This window comes from Astatotilapia calliptera, chromosome 16 (genome assembly GCF_900246225.1).
Source record: "Astatotilapia calliptera chromosome 16, fAstCal1.2, whole genome shotgun sequence".
Classification (NCBI taxonomy): Eukaryota; Metazoa; Chordata; class Actinopteri; order Cichliformes; family Cichlidae; genus Astatotilapia; species Astatotilapia calliptera.
Genome location: NC_039317.1, coordinates 22,374,976 through 22,391,641, shown reverse-complemented (window position 1 = coordinate 22,391,641; position 16,666 = coordinate 22,374,976). Strand labels below are relative to the sequence as shown.

At 38.0% G+C, this 16,666-nt stretch overlaps 1 protein-coding gene across 1 annotated transcript in view; it reads right to left on the bottom strand.

Annotated features, from left to right (window-relative positions):
• The window catches only part of tmem198aa (transmembrane protein 198aa), a 38,666-nt gene that overhangs the window by 18,348 nt on the left and 3,652 nt on the right, over window positions 1–16,666 (bottom strand). The window contains exon 2 of the mRNA XM_026144083.1: window positions 3,589–3,839. Within this exon, the coding sequence (XP_025999868.1) occupies window positions 3,589–3,727 (139 nt within the window). The 5' untranslated portion in view covers window positions 3,728–3,839. The remainder of the gene's footprint in view (window positions 1–3,588; window positions 3,840–16,666) is intronic.

Here is a 16,666-nt window from a genome sequence, read left to right as displayed (position 1 = left end):
CCCTCCCATCTGTTCACGCATGTCTTTCGACATTTTTCTCTGCTTCATCCATCTTGTTCCAATAACATCACTCATCATTTCCACCACAACTTTGTAATTCTGACTCAAATAAATGACAGCTAACCCTTTCTTCCTAACTCATTGGAGGTAAACTAAATTCTGCAGTACCAAGAGGACTTTATCAGCAGGGAGAATCAATCTTCCTGCTGATAACGGTTTTCTTCATATTGTTCAAATGTGACTGCGGGGTTTCCAAGAAACATCAACAATATGCTCTGCATCTCATTTGCAGAAGAGTGATTATAGCTCCGAGAGTGACAATGCATGGAGTCAAACAGAGAGACAAACAGACTAGTAGGACTGAGGAGGTAAAGAATTTGAAGTAAAATTATGCTGTCGTGTATTTGATGTCTCTTATTTCTTGCTGTTGATTTTTTTGGCAGGATGTAAGAAACGATTTTTGGTGACACCTTCGATCACAGCCAGCACCATGCAGCATAATAACAGTATACACTTTTATCCTAATATAAAAATAAGAACATGTACCTGTACCGTATGCAAAAATTTTGAAACAAGGACATCACATTTTGGATTCTTACTAAATGAATGTGACATTTAAAAAAAAAAAGAGTGATGACTTCTGCAGCAGTTCTTTATACACATTTCAAAGGTTTTGAGCTAGTCTTCAGGAAAAGTTCTCCAGGCTTCTTGAAGGACATTCAGAGTTCTTCTTTGGATACTGAATGCCTTTTGTTCCATTCTTTGTCAAAATGATCCCACATTAAATAAGTAACAAGTTGCTTTATCTGTAGATGCAACACCAGTTCCTCCCTTGAATTAGGTACGTTTTTTATGTTTGAAAGATTCATTGGTCAGTCTTAAGTTAAAAAAAAATAGATGTAAATAAATAAAAAGGTACTTAGAATGAACTGAAAAACAGCCATTTTTCAGTTAAAAGCTTTAAAAGACCTTTAGAAAGCCTAATGAACTATCACTCGAGGCCACTTTAAAAACAATACAATAAAGTCTGGCTCCTTGTCAGAAAATATAAAGAAATGATGGGCAAATTGAGACTTTAAATCTTACAGCAGTGCTTTAAGATTGCAAAACAAGGATCACAATGCAATTTGTTTTCACATTTCTTTCAAATTGAACTGTATAACTAACCAGTAAGGAGTTATGCTTACAATTAGTGGTTCAGCTTAGGTTGATCAGAAGAGTCATTTGCCCCTCCCAAAAAAACGCCAAAAGTCTGCTCTTGCAATATCTTTGAATAACAGTGTGATATACCCCTTTTTAAATAAAAGAAACATTATGTGTTTGCTGTCAAATTTCTTAAAAAAAAAAATCCCAGGGAGCCTGACTCACACTAGTGTATTACTGGTGTATACAGTGAATGTTAATGCTTTTTATGTGCTCTCAATCCCTCCTTGTGCATTTGCACGCAACGAGTCTTCTCAGAGGTTCAACATATTCAACATACATCAATATTCATCCAAAAAACAGCATACAGGTTGTTCTGGGGCTCTTGCAGGTTGGGGCAGCTGCTCCCTGATTGCACCTGACATCTCCAATCGACTGCAGGATTAATCCAGACAAGGGGCTTCTCTGCTTAAAATCCTATAGATCTGCCTACAGCACCAAAACTTTATTTACTATCCTAGTGGCAACAATCAAATGCAGATCAGGCGCATAATAATATTTTTTTTCTTTTAAGCATGAAATATGGCTCAATACACAAGTTTGTGTTCTGCAAACTTTTGTAAATCATATAATTTGCTTCAAATTATTCAGGTTAAAAAGGGAAAAAAACCTCCTAAAAATACATATGTAATGAGACCTGCCACAAAAATAAACATGCCTCTGCTTTTCAGTCACTAAATTGACACTGTGTGTTTCCTGTAAATACTGACAGTAGTTTATCTTTTGTTTATTTGTTTTTTCATTGTCAAAATAGATTTTCCACCGGCTTACAAACAGACCATTTCTAAATCTGACTCCAATTTCATGTGTTTTCTTTGACTGGATATTGACCATGCAAGACTACCAAAAAAAAAAAAAAGAAAACCTAAATCATTTCAAGGATTTCATACCAGAAAATATATCTATGTTGGATAAATTCTTTGTTTCACCGGCAGCTGCACGTTTCAGGCTTAAATACACACCTGTGAATTTGAGGAATTACTCCTTTATTGTGTTGTGTGATTTCATTTGTCTGTACACAAAACACTGTATGCAAAAGTAAGATCACCTCTCCTATGGAAGAAAGAAATCATTGTGGAAAGGTTGATGGATATCACATCACATCAATATCAATAAATGCATAAGAAAAGTGTCTTCTCGGGTACAGAAAGTACAGAAAAATCCCAGTTTAGTAGGCTATGCATTTGATCTTATGTGTATTCATTCCTACAGGCCGTGCCAAACTATCATTAACTTGCAGAAAGCAGAGAAGATGAAAATTTCCGGCACTTAAATGAAAAAAATAGCTGCAAGTGAGTATTTCTCACATTAATCATTCCTTTAGATAAACAGGGAGATCGCTTTACCCTGATTATTTATTGATTACACATTCCTGTAATGACTTTGCATCCAAACTAATTAGAGTGACCCCTCACTTATGATCCAATAAAATGCAGTCTCTCTCTCTCTGAGCACAAAACTAAGCCTCAATAAGGACTTCGTTCTTTAATGAATGGACCTGTGCATACAGTATGAGTCCAGACATTTGAAGACACAGAGGAGATTAAAAAAAACACACAACAGGAGGTCTGCTGCCTTTTTGGCACGGCACTTTTTATTAATTGCAAAACTTTGTGCAAGTTTAAAAAAAAATCAGTATTCCTACAACTTTTAGTTAAAAGAAAAAGAAACATGACTTAGAATAAGAAGCGGAATGACAGCATGTTTTAGTCTGATCGCGATCGCTTTAATATCTGGATTTTACTTGAGCTCAGTCCACGCTGTGTGTTCGCCATGTTTTAGTGCAACTCATTCACCAAAGTGAAGCAAAAACACACACCCACTAAAGTCACAGTAGTCTTTGCTGCTGTATGAGAACTCAATATTGACTCACAGAGTCAGAAACAAGAGAACTACACTGTAGTGCCCTTAAATCAATAATATACATAGACCAGCAGAGCAGGATGAACTGAAAATGATGAGTAGGGATTTCATGGGGTTTTGGCACCATGCTTTAGCAATTTTTTAATCAGCGTTTGTACATAAAAATAAATTGACTCGCAACGTTTCCATTGTTATTACTGCTGCTGGCAGATGGCCACACAGAAGGGCTCTAGTCTGTATGCAAGAGAGTTGCTTTGAGGTAACTTAGAATTAGAGCATAATGGATGAAAGAAAGTCATATATTGATCTTGGATACATTTTAAGATGATTCTATCTTTATAATATTGGAGGTTTACTTTGACATTTCCAGCAATTTGTAACCTTGCTGTCTTTTTTTCTCTCTTTTTCCATAAACTAATATAATTGGCTGTTCAAAGTGCTTCATATTTAAGATAGAAACTGCTATTAAAATTTTCATTAATGTTGATTTCTTTCTTTCTTTCTTTTTAGTTAATCACTTACCAAAGAAGCAATAGATGATTCCAAAGAGGCAGCACATGGAGCAGACCACAGAGGGCACAATCTCATATCTCCTCTCAATCTCCTGGTCACACCTCAGCCCCACCTCAGCCAAGCCAAACAGCTGGCTTGTGGAAGTCATGGTGGATAAAGTGGAGGCGACGGGGTCTAAAGGAGAGAAGAGGGTAGGGGGAAGGGATTGAGGGGGTTTGAAGGAATTTCTGGATCAGTGGGCCTCACCCACGGAGACGTGTCTAAGGGCGGGACAGAAAAAAAGAATGATGGAAAGAGAGGGCAACAGTGAGAAGGGATGAGGAAAAGAAAGAGAGAATTATTATTGATTGTTCATTTTAAGTACTCAGCTCTGAGTGCTGACTATACACTAAGCATGCTCCATATTTCTGAAAAAAGAAACATCTCAGCACAACCATGAGTACTGCTGCAGATAAAATGCAATTCAGCCACTATCATTCACTTGGCTGTACAGTATAAAGTTCGACCAGTTGCAGGAGCTATGCAACACACACACATATTCAAGTTGTTGCCATGGAAAAAAACAACAGAATGAATTTGCATAAATTTGCATGGTGTGGGAAATTTGCGACACAAGTAAGAGGCTGTTTGTAGACCTCTTATTTGTACGCCAGAGCTAAGGTTTACGAAACGATTAATGTAAAAACCCCTTAATAATTTCACATCAGTGCTTGTGCCTGCACTCTGCCACTGATCTGTTCACTCACTGAAATATTACATGAACTCTTCTCTAAAACCATTCATTCTGCGAACATTTCACATGACCTAAAAGAACAAATATTCCTTGTTTTCAACAAATACTCTGTGTTGTAACTTTTTCAGATATTCTACTGGGCTTTTAAACCATTTACCCAGGTTAAGAATATACCGATCCTGTAACACCTAAATCTAAAATTAGTATTTTAAGTAACCAAATTTATGATTTAATGAAAATAAAGATTTTTGTAGATTTAGGTATATATTTCTCTGACATAGAAAAACAAGTTGATAATTCACAAAGTCCATACTTCAGTATAACAATATAGTGTTGAACAGAATAGAATAGAATAGAATAGAATAGAATACAATAGAAAGCCTGTGTTGTGACTGTACTGAGTGAAACCAGAATATAATGACAATATTAGGATACTACTCCTGATTAAATAAAGTAATAAACACATATAAATAGATATATAAAAAATAAGCATAATTCATATGCATGTATAGAAAAGCATAGACAAAAAATAATGCACAATTAAGTATAGATAACTAAATCCAAAGTTCAATGACTAATGTAAAAGCAAGGTTATATTGTACTAGTAAATCAGTGTTATTACTATGTATATTACTATACATAGTATATAGTGGTTATCACTGTTGCCTCACAGGAAGAAGGTCCTTGGCCTTTAATACTTTCTGTGTGGATTCTGCATGTTCTCCCTGTGCCTGTGTGGGTTCTTTCTGGGTACTGGGACCCTCCCAAAGTCCAAAAACATGGTTAGGTTAACTGGTGATTCTAAAGTGGCTCTAGATGTGAATATGAGTGTGAATGCATGCCTGTCTATCTGTTTGTGTTAGCCCCGCTACAGACTGATGAGCCGTCCCCTTCTCTCCTGCTGTCATAGCTGGGATAGGCGAGGCGGATAAGCAGAAGAAGATTGGTGGCTATGTGCAATTGACTTTAATTTGTAAATACACAGGGTAGGTGATGCATTGGATGCTCTTAATATTATGTTATGAGAAGCTATTAAGTTCACAGTTTGCTTTCTAGGAGATGTGCCTTTGCATAATGTACCATATTCTAGCGCTGATAACACGGTCTCCTTGATAACTTCATTCTTAATGAATCTTCTTTGTGCCACAAAAACACACAAGGAGATCAGCTCCATCTGGTGTCAAACACACGCTGTTCAGAAACTCCTTTGTCATATGTTTCTTCAAGCGATTGCGGGCTTTTGTAGGATTAAAATGTGCATGACTTCCACTTTGGTCTTTTTAGAAGCATTTCTGCTCTCAGGTGATAAACTGATCAAAGTTAGTTATGTTTCACAAACTTTGAGCAAAGTTAGCTGAGGGGAATGTCAGTCAATTACAGTGTCAAACTCTGGCCTGACATAATAGCATACAGAACATTCCAGTTTCAGAAATAAAAAGTAGCACTGAGGCATCTTCTAAAAGTCCATTTCAAATCAATTTTGAAAAGAAAGGAAAAAAGAAACATACAATTGCAGTGTAAAGCGTGAGATTCATGGATCATTGACTCGCGCTATTAGCCAAACACCCACATAGAGCTCCACACTTATTCAGGCACCAAACCCCAATGGTTTCATTTCCAGCTGAGACGCAAATTAAGGCCTACTAAGACACACTCAACTGTGGATACGTTTAAAGGAAGCATTATTCGACTATTTTACTGTGCATTGTCGTTATTTCACGAAAGAACGGCTGCAGTAGTTTATCAAGCTGTTCAAACACTTTCTAAAGCAATTCAGGCACTTTCTAAAGCTGTTCTTCACACAGATTATTGCTTTTCAGCTGTGTCCACTGACCATATGTGAATTCATGTCATCTTGGTCAGAATCTGCAAATCTTAAGCTTTTTGTCAAATAAAGTCCCAGACTTACCAGAAGACTTAAAAGCGATACACGGTCATACATTAAAATGTAAATCCTGTACAAATGGGAACTATTTGTTCTACATTCTCTGTACTGGTGGAACTGAGGAGACTTAAATTATTTTACTGTGTGTTATATTGTCCTAGGTACAGTATAGTTCAGTAGTTCTGCTACCAGTGCACATCAGTGTAATGGAGTCTGTTCTCTTTATAGTCTCCTAGGGATGCATGCTAAATTTTAAGTTCTGTTACTCTGGTTCCTTCACCTTTTTAAGGCGTTATCCTTCAGTTCAACTCTCCTGTCATATCCAAGCATGGAAGACATACTCGCACACGCTCTGCCTCTCCTGGCTTTATATTTAAAAGAATGCACACATGTATGCAAATGTAACCTGGGCACATACACATTCATATTACGCCTGATTACACAGAAAAGTAAGCCCGTGCTCTTTAGTAATGAATTAGCGGGTGATGATGATGCACTGTGGCAAGCAGACTCAACTACATGCACGCACAAGGTGATGTTTAGCATCTTAAAACATCTGGAGTGCACAGTCGGCCTGCTTTTCGACGTTTTACGCTATGACATTATGTATTGTAGGAAAGAAGTGTGACACAGAAAAAAGACATCACAAGAAATGAAAATGGAATAAAATTTCAATCTGGATTAAATGTTACTTGTAAATATTAAGTCTCACCACCTGCAGGGAAAATAAGATAAAGAGCATATTAGCCCTTCATCTTGTGGCTCGCTAGAGCAGGAAGAATTCAGTGGTAAGCAGATGTCAGTCTGACATGTAGTCTTATTGAACAGAACAAGAATAAGAACACACCATCAGCAGTGAAAAAAGCAACGTTCTTGTTCAATAAGCGACTGCATAACTATGATGGAAGGAGGAAAGGGGTGGGCCAAGTGAAAAGGAAAAAATCAGCAGTAAAGCTCATACATATATACACACTGGCACTGTAATGGAATATTAATGTAAAACTTAGTAACTAAAGGGTGGTGAGGTTCATAAAGTTAAGGAAAAGTTTCTAGAAAGTTATCTGGTTGGCCACATTCCAAGATTTGAAGTAAAAAAAAAGTAAAAATGTAATAACATGCATGCTCAGTATTGCAAACTTGAAAGAATTAAGCAAGGGTATAATACTGCCAATGCTGCACAAGCCTATAAATTATTCAAAACAGGAAATGTTTAGGAAAGCTTAATCTTGACATTTCATTCTAAAGGAGAAATATTTACCCTATTCCTTTCTAACAAATCGTTAAAAAAATCTTGACATCCTGAGCTTCAGTTTCAAACCAAAAGAAAAACTGTACTGTTTTACATTCTGTGCAGAGTTGGTAAAAAAAACAAACAAACAAAAAAACTGAGAAGCAAATGGAAGACTTCCACTTCATAATTGCCTCCACTCCAGTGGTGAAACAGATTGTGAATGCTGCAGCTTAGTTACACCACAGGCTCTCTGAGTCAGGAGGAAGACCCAACTGAGTATTCATGACAATGGACTCTACCGCAATGCCAAAAAGAATAAGAACATAGTGAAATCTAAAGCTGTCCTTTACTTCTTATTCTGAATCAGAACCCTGTCTACAATTCGAACTACATAAAACGTTGTTGTTTTTGTGCATTTGGTGATTGTTTGCTCTTTATCACATTTGCCAAAAATCTGATAAAGTAAAACTGATTAGTTTGTCAGGTCTGTGTGGAATTCAATTCTTCTCCTTGCACGCATCCAATATTACAGATGGAGACAAAAATGAAGTACTTTGCTGCTCAAAGACACATAAATTCTTGGATGACATGGTGCGTTGCTTAGATACACATTGGTTGCTAACAAGCATGCTAAGCCTGGACTGTTGACACCCCCACAGTCACAAGGAGACATCAGGGAGATACTGTCGCACAACTAGTCGGATTCCAATGAGTTCTAAAATGTCTCCATCTAATGATTATTTACATTATTTAAGCTCACACAGAAGGAAAATGGTAGGGTTTGAGTACCATCCTTTTATCCAAAGCACTGTTCTAATGTTTAATGTCATATCAGGCTGGTAAATTACATAAATCTTCCATTAACACAACAGCAATCATCCAGCAACCATCCAGTTTCATCCTCAGGTCTGTTTCACTGGGTGATGACTAAGTCCATTAACAGTCAGTGGTGACCTGTTGCCCTGCACCAGCAGAGAAATAGTTGATTAGAAAATAGCCCACCAATAAGGTCAGAACGGGGAAGAGTAAAAACAGCATATTATGCAACAATGTCACGTCCTGTCTGTTGCTATAACAACCAGCAGCGGTACAAGGACCCCGCAAATGGGACAGGGAGCTCGTCTCCAAGGGAATGTGCATTTTAAGAGCCAATCAGTGATGGTTTCTTTGAGGCTCCTGGCAACAGAAAGTCCCGACCTTTGACCCTATTCAGCTCCTCTTTAGAATTCACCAACATAGTAGGACATCCTCTGAACCGAATGCTAGATCAACAGGAGTGTATTATGGCCTCAACAGCCATTTCCTTGAAGCTCCATATGAGAACATGTTTACCTCTGGTACTGACATAGATCGAGAGGTGATGTAATATCCTGTCTATTGATCACTCTGTTCACAGGAACTACTTCAACAACCATAATTATGAATGGATATAAAATACTGCTTGGATATTCAGTGTACCCATGGGACAAATTCTTATGACTTCAGCTTTTCACCCTGAGCCTCAGGCCAATGTAACTGAGTTTGTCCAGTGCTTTTGTTTACTACAGAGAATAGTATGGGGTTTCTCTGTATCATTGTAGGGTCTTTACCTTACAATATAAAGCTCCTCGAGGCAACTGTTGTTGTTGCCCTAATACATCAGCAATAAAGCTGACACATGTGGCAGATGTTATGTATCACTTAGAATTGTGTTCATTTTTTTAGGATAATGGAGAAAAACAATAAAAAATGAGGATATAGATCAGACAGATCATAATACTGCACAGAGAGGTTTTGCATGTAAAGTCTAGAGAGAAACCAAACAAACCTTTTTAGACACAGGATCTGTGACATCGATTTTATCCGAGTTCATTAAGTGAGTTCATTTTTTACTTCAGTGTACCTCACATGTGCTCATTCAAGCATGTGTCATGTGTCAAGTATTTGCTGAAATTTTCCTCTTTCTTAACGCCATGTCTTTTAGATACATCTGATGTAGACAGTTTGTTGGCCTTCCACTTCTTCTCTGAGGACACACTGCACACTGTGCCAAGCTTTGCCAAGTTTTCAGCTAACAGCTCTTTCAGAATCATCTTGTTGGTGCACAAATGCTATTTTCTGCCTGTCAAATCGTGTTATCTTTGGCATTCAATAAAATAAATGGGAACAAATTATGGTTTGGTAACAGGCGGCTAGTAACAAGGTGTCTAAAGGTACAATTTAAAATAGATTCTTTGCTAAGTTTTCTGTGTAGACAAAACACAGGTTCATCCCTTTACTGAGGTGCGTTTTTTATTGCTTGAATGATTTCTAAGGTCAGTGCTCAGAGGTATATAAAAAAAAGTCCACGAATTGACTGAGAATTAGTGAAAAAGCAATGTCCAAAGATAAACTTTGAGAGGCTTTTGACAGAAAGCCTGGGGAACTCTTGCTCAAGACAACTTTAAAATGACAAGAAAGTTTCTCCCTAGTAGCAAAATATAATTACTTTTTGCACAACACTTTAATGCGCAGGTTTTCTTATTACAACATGGAGAAACAAATGTTTGTTCAGTCTAAAAAAAATCTGTTTCTTTGTGGTGACCTAAGTTACTCACATTGCACGACAGTTAAACATAAGAGCCAGCTCAATCTAAATGTTTAGCTGTTAACCTTAAAAGAAAGCTTCTGTTTAAAAAAGGAGCCCTAAATCAAACCAGAGAACCCCTTGACACAATACACATGATGATTTGCTCCACTATATCCTTGCTTGCATTCCTCTGTCAGACTGAAAATAACAGGCCAATAATGTTAGGACACATATCAAAACCGCTGGCAGCGTAATAACCTTTCTGCTTGTTGATGTGCTCCCTGCTGGAGTTCTGCTACTGTTCCTCTTTCCTCCAAATGAGATGATAGTCTAAGGTCACAGATCAAATCTGAACACTGCTGGCACTGTAATAAGTGTTTTATGATTTGTTCTGCTACATGCCAGCTTGTATCTCTGGCCCCAAAACTGTGCAAGCTTTTTACAGTGAGGTGTGACTTCACTTCTGTGAGTGCGTTGACTTTTCTGTTCTCAAGATCTTTGATGCAGAAACAATATACACGCTTTAAAAGACACATTTTATATAAAAAATCTCAAGCAAAAATATTTCACACCTGTACATTATCACGTCAAAAACAAAAACAAAGTATATAAGTACAGTAAATATTGTAAAACCCGTATTGTGTAGAAATTCAGAGGAATTGCATAGTTTGTTTCAGCCTCTGCCGCTGACATGAGAGTGTGTGAGTGTTTGCAAGTGTAAAGCTGTTTCTCCCTAAACCTGCTGCTAGATAAATTATATTTTCTAATCTTCTGTAGATATGGGCAAACTGACAGGGAGAAAAAGATGAAGGGTTTGAAATAGTTTGTGTCTGTGTGTGTTTCTAGTTTTGTGTGTATATGCGCGTCGGCATGAATATTTCAGAGGCCCCTAACTGAGCGCTGGCGACGGAGCATCACCAGAACGAGGACACGCTGCTCTTCAGGGTTGGAGATTGCAAAGGCCGGACAGAGAAAGAGAGAGGGAGGGGGGAAATTACACAGAGAAAGAGCGCAACATAAAACAGCAAGGCCACACAGACACACACACACACACACACACACACACACACACCGAATTTCAAGAACAAGAATATGTTTGGAGGCGGGAACAACTGTGAAATTCATCCTATTATCACGTGTTTATGGGAGACTTCAGTGTTAAAAAGGAAAACAGTGGATATAACTTAAAGAAGAAGAAGAAAGAAACAAATCTAGACTTTCCAACAACACATCCAGCCTATGCCGAGGAAATATAGCAAACAACATGTATGGTTAAGAATGGAGAATAAGGGATTCACGCTGGCAAAATGCAAAGTATATTTACAAAACAATAATGAGCAAATATGTTTTGCATTATGCTCATTAATATTAGAAAAACAGCCCCTTTTTACATCCAGGCAGACAAGTTTTTGTTTCATTTGTCGAGGGTTTAAAATATTTGCCTCTGAGATCTTTGACTCAACTCCAAAAAAACACTGCTGTCATTACTCTGCATAATAAAAAGACCACACTGTGAAAATGTTCACTTTAAAAAAAAAATTCTAGAAAACTCTTGACAGTGTGTTGCAAAAAGGCTGTCGAGAGTACAAAGGAACAACCTGTTTCTGTAAAGTGATGATACTGTTAAATTTTTTAAAATGTTGCTTTCTGGTGTTACAGCTCAGACGTGCATCGACTGGTATTGTGCTTGACAGCAAAAATCTTCAAATGCAAAATGTAGATTTGATAAGAGGGGCGGGCACCTGAATTTCGACTTTATACTTCATATTTATTTTGTGTAATAATATGTTGGGCATATTTACATATTACAGCTATTTTGTGATATATTGTATTATTTAATGTGGTACTTTAACTTCTTTGGACCACATAATTTCCTCTGGGAATCATAAAGTATTCTGATTTTGATTCTAATGACTCTGGTGCTAAAAATCACAGCTAACCAAACTTAATGTGCCTTTAAAATGTGAAACATTGCTGCGTGAGTGTTTACATGCATAATTGTCCTCCGTAACCCTGATTTACTGACGGGTTAATGTTGTGCGTGTCGCCTGTGCAGTCAAACCTTTTGTTTCAGAAGGTTTACCTGCAGGTGTGTTACAGTAAATGGGAATGACGCTCAGTGAGCTGCAGTTCAGTAGGATAAAGCGGGATGAAGATTTAGTCTGGTTAGTTTACGGTAAACCTTCCTAACAATACTAGAGGTATTACTGACATATCAAGCTTGCTCCCTGGTGAGGTTGACAAGATACTACAGAGGATCACTGGACAGTGGAGAAAGTAGATGGTGAACATTTCAGATGTTGATAAGGTCAAATATTGATGGACTTTTACATTATTATTGAAGGTTAAACTGGTATAGTTGTTTTACTGGCATATTGGAGAACTCAAAGGAAACACTTCTTGATCTATCGCTCATAGAGCCATGGGTACATTAATTACGTCTCAAAACATAACAATCTTTGTTTACAGGCTGACGTAAATTGATTAAAAACCATCTGCTTAATTCTTTGTGTCTTCCTCATGCAATCACAATATCTCTGACCCATCAGGGAATAAACAGAGGGTCTCCATGGGTGTCCTGTTGTGTCTGGCAAAGGGGTGTTGGATAATTTGAGTCTGTAGGTTGGTTGGGTGGGGCCTCCATGGATCACGGTTATTACGTGATCCGACTGAAATCTGTGAGTCCGGAAGCCTGACCAGTGCTTGAGGCTCTTTGCTGAGTTCCTCGAGTTGTTCCTGAACAGGTTTTGCATTGTGGCTGTCGTGCTGGTGGAGGGATCAGACGCTGTCATTGCCACAATGCAACAGTGTTTAGGTGGGTGGCAAATGTCAAAAATATTATCCACATGAATGCCATGAAAGAAAGCTTCCCAGCAGAATGCTGCACTGTAACAGTGTTATTCACTCCACTTGTCAATGGTTTTAATGTGGGTGAATATTTGTATATTTGCACACACCTAGGTAAGACTTTCAAGCTGTCTGCTTTTCTTTTCATTTCATATTTCTGTCCCACTATTTAAGATATTTTGATTCAGGAAAACAGCCACGTCATGGTTACTATTTATCTGCGTTGTCACACTTCTGTTCTGTTTTTAGTGAAAAGAGAAAGGGACAGCGTTCGTGTGCATGTGACAGGATGACTGTTTCCATCTAGTCCATCTGTCACCAAAAAGACTACTACTGTGCATGTGTGTATGTGCGTTTGTGTGTGTGTCTATGTGTGCGAGGAATCTGGCTAGCTTGTGAAAGACATGTAGCATTATGCTCCAGTCTAACACCTGCTCTCATTAAAGAGTGCTGTGGAAAAAAAGAGACACTGAAATTACTGTTATTCAGCTCACCTCTGACATGAAAGGTAAAATTATTGCTGTTCAACCATTATGAAAGCATAGTGGTCTTTATTTCAATAAGGAGGTTAGCAGCAATGTGACAGCTTTGTCAGCGCCGTCTTTAAAGAAAAGGCAGTACGTGTGCGTTGGTGACCTTTGTCATGCAGAGCTGGGCGTTACACTGTGATTATAAGGTATGACAATGATGTGCCAATTGCACTAGTTCCTACAGTGGTAATGACAAAGTGCTGAGCTGCTCTTTGATATCACCAGGACATTTCTCAATGGCTTGAGGGTTGCTGTAGCCTGCTAGGAACAGCTAACTTGACCACTGATAACACAGCATAATCCGCACATCAGATGACACTATCTCCCACCAGCATTACTGCTACTTGCATCTATCTGCATATCGGCAATGCGCACAACATCTGCCTGATTTTCGACAGAAAACAGTTAGAAAAGTTGCCCAAAGTTAATAGATAAGGAATGGGGGAGTATAGAGGGAAAATGAAAAGAGAAAGGCACTTGGCTCAGCAGCTAAAAGCGGCTAAAACCAGCCACAATCAGAGTCAAAGAGTCAAAAACACTCCACGGACACATTTCATGCATACATGCATGCCCATTTAAAATTGTATGTACAAAGTGCGTGTGAATGTGTGAAGTTCTTTGAACCTTTAGACATGTTCAGTGCTTGAATATAGTCATTAGATTATTTGACCTAATCTTTTATTTTTATTCTTTTATCATAGGACAGACACTTTGTGTGTTTTCACCACATTTGGTGTGTTGTTGATGATAGTTGGTGAGACCTGAATTTCAATTTCAAAGACTTTCTCTGGCATATCCGTAGTGGCCACGAGTGGCCTGGGATAAAACTGATCTCATGAGCTGTTGCTTCATTTCACTCCTTAACAGAAATCACAACCACTGCAGCTCAAATGTCTGAATATTTATCGATGATCGAGCTCTCTCTCTCTCCGTATATACATATATATATATATGGACCTCAGAGAGGTCTAATTTATTTCCATCCATCAATCCATTTACGTTTAAACTACATCATGGACAACATGCTTAGCTAAAAAAATTCAATTTACAAAGCTTAAAAATGTCTCATTACCATAGTATATATGGCAAATCAGGAAGTAAAATGTTGTTCTAAAAGAACAGTCATAACAAGGTACAGTGCATTGTTATTGCTAGAAGAAATTAATGACACAATTTCCTATTTACTTCTGTTCTAGCGAAAACAAAACTCAAGGCTATTTCAATGCCAATTTGAGTTGCATCATTTTACTATTAAACTTTTTTGTAACAAAAACAAGGATTTAAATAGCTTTCATTGCTTGCTTATCTTCCTCGCCTTCACCCAGATCTCCCCTTTTCTCATTCATTTCCTTTGCCCCTTTTTTTATATTTGATTGTTTTTTTTTTTTCTAAAGTACACGCAGAAATAAAAAAAAAAAACAGTGTTGGCTGGGATTATTTGGTTGCTGAGGTTTAAATGCATTAGAGTGATCTGTATGTGAGCTGTGAAGCATTCTCCTCACACTCCTGCTTTCTCCCTTTGAGCTACAAGTCTATTGAAATGTCTGAGTGACCTATAAACCCCTAAAACACAAAGGCAACAAAATGCGTTCTTCATTTTAGATGTAATATCATGGTTTCTACCCAACCAGTATACCATCTATCTACTTTGGACCTTGCACGTGTACCACAGGCAGCCTTACAGCATTTAAAGTGAAGCGATCTTAGGAGTGAGCGTGCATTTATATTACTTATGTTGTGTGCACATAAATCTGTTGTGGGGACCTCCTCCCTTTGGCGACAAAGAGAAAGTCCCTGTAAAGTTAATCATTAAGTGTGTGCGTGCGCATGTCTGAAGCATGTGTATGTGTTTGGTGTCTCGGTGTGTCTGTGTGCTAGCGGCCTCAGCATTGATCTCTGTGTAAGCCTTGGTCATCGCTTGTGGCCTGAAGGTGAGGTGACAGGGGAGTAAAGAGGCTTTCATCAGATTACAGCTCATTCTCTGTCTTTCACCATCTCTCTTTCCAGCATCATTTGTCTTACTGCTGCTTTCAACTACTTTGCTCCTTCTCTCTCTCTTTCTCTCCTGCTGAACACAAGACCTACTTTAAGCCACAGCGTTAAAATTCCTCTTCAATCCCTCACGGATTCATTTGTCTTTGCCCAAATGTCCCAAATGAGCTGATGTATGACTACATATCACAATGCACGCTAACAATCCACAAAATGGAGAATTTGCAGTGCATTGCCTTTTCACATATATTTATGCAAACTCTTAGTCTTCTAAGAGTCCATCAGGTCAACTCGTTTGACTCTCAGTGTTTAACTGCAAAATATAGACATTTCCATTGTAAATGTAGTCTTAAAATACTGGGTTATGAGATGAAACCAGAAAGCTATTGATACCAAAATCCTTGTCCCTTCCTTACATATTAAGATTAAAAGTTAAGATATCTGTTTATAGCAACTGACAAACAGCATTTTTCCTGTTTACACATCAGTTAGACATTGAGTGACATTTGCATAAACAGCCATATTATAGGTTACTTAACAAAGTCCAAACACCAATTTCCTTTGAGTTTTGATTTGTCTTAGTCTGCCAATTGATGATGGGCATACAGTGCATTTATCTTAAGTTAATTGTTGAAAACAGCTGCCAACAGTTGCAAAGTGGCTGCCGAGATTGGCAAGACTGAACCGAAACAGTAACAATGTGCCAAAGCAATTTACAAGAAAACACTGCAGAGCCAGGTGATCATTCACAAAAAGCCCCTTTTTCATTGCTGATACAAAACCCAAGTGACAATATCCACTATATACATACAGACATTGTGAATAAATGCATTTAATTTATTTCCATGACTGAAAACTAGTGTGGTGATGTGAGCACACAACTGTAGTCTGTGGCACACAGTTTCTCTGTAGAAAGCCTTGTCTTCTATCTCTCCCTGATTCTATTAGCTGGGCTCCTCACACTTCAGTCTCTCTGTAGACCCGTCCTGAATAACTGCATTCAGTTGCAGCACTACTCTCCCTTTACTCTGTTTGGCACCATTTACATTGATAACACCATGTGTGACAAATGTCCAACGGCCTCACACATTCTGTGACCAGATTTGAATTTTTAAAAAAATATAAGCTCTGGTCTAATACACATACAGTTCTGAATGATGTGCATCTGCATGGACATATATACACAGTTTTTGAAATTCTGTGTGCAGCTACCACATAAATAGTAGCAGATACAGAGACATGTCTACTTAGATGGTATTAGAAGACCCTTCCAGCTACAAACCAACATGACAGCCAACACACACACACACACACACACACA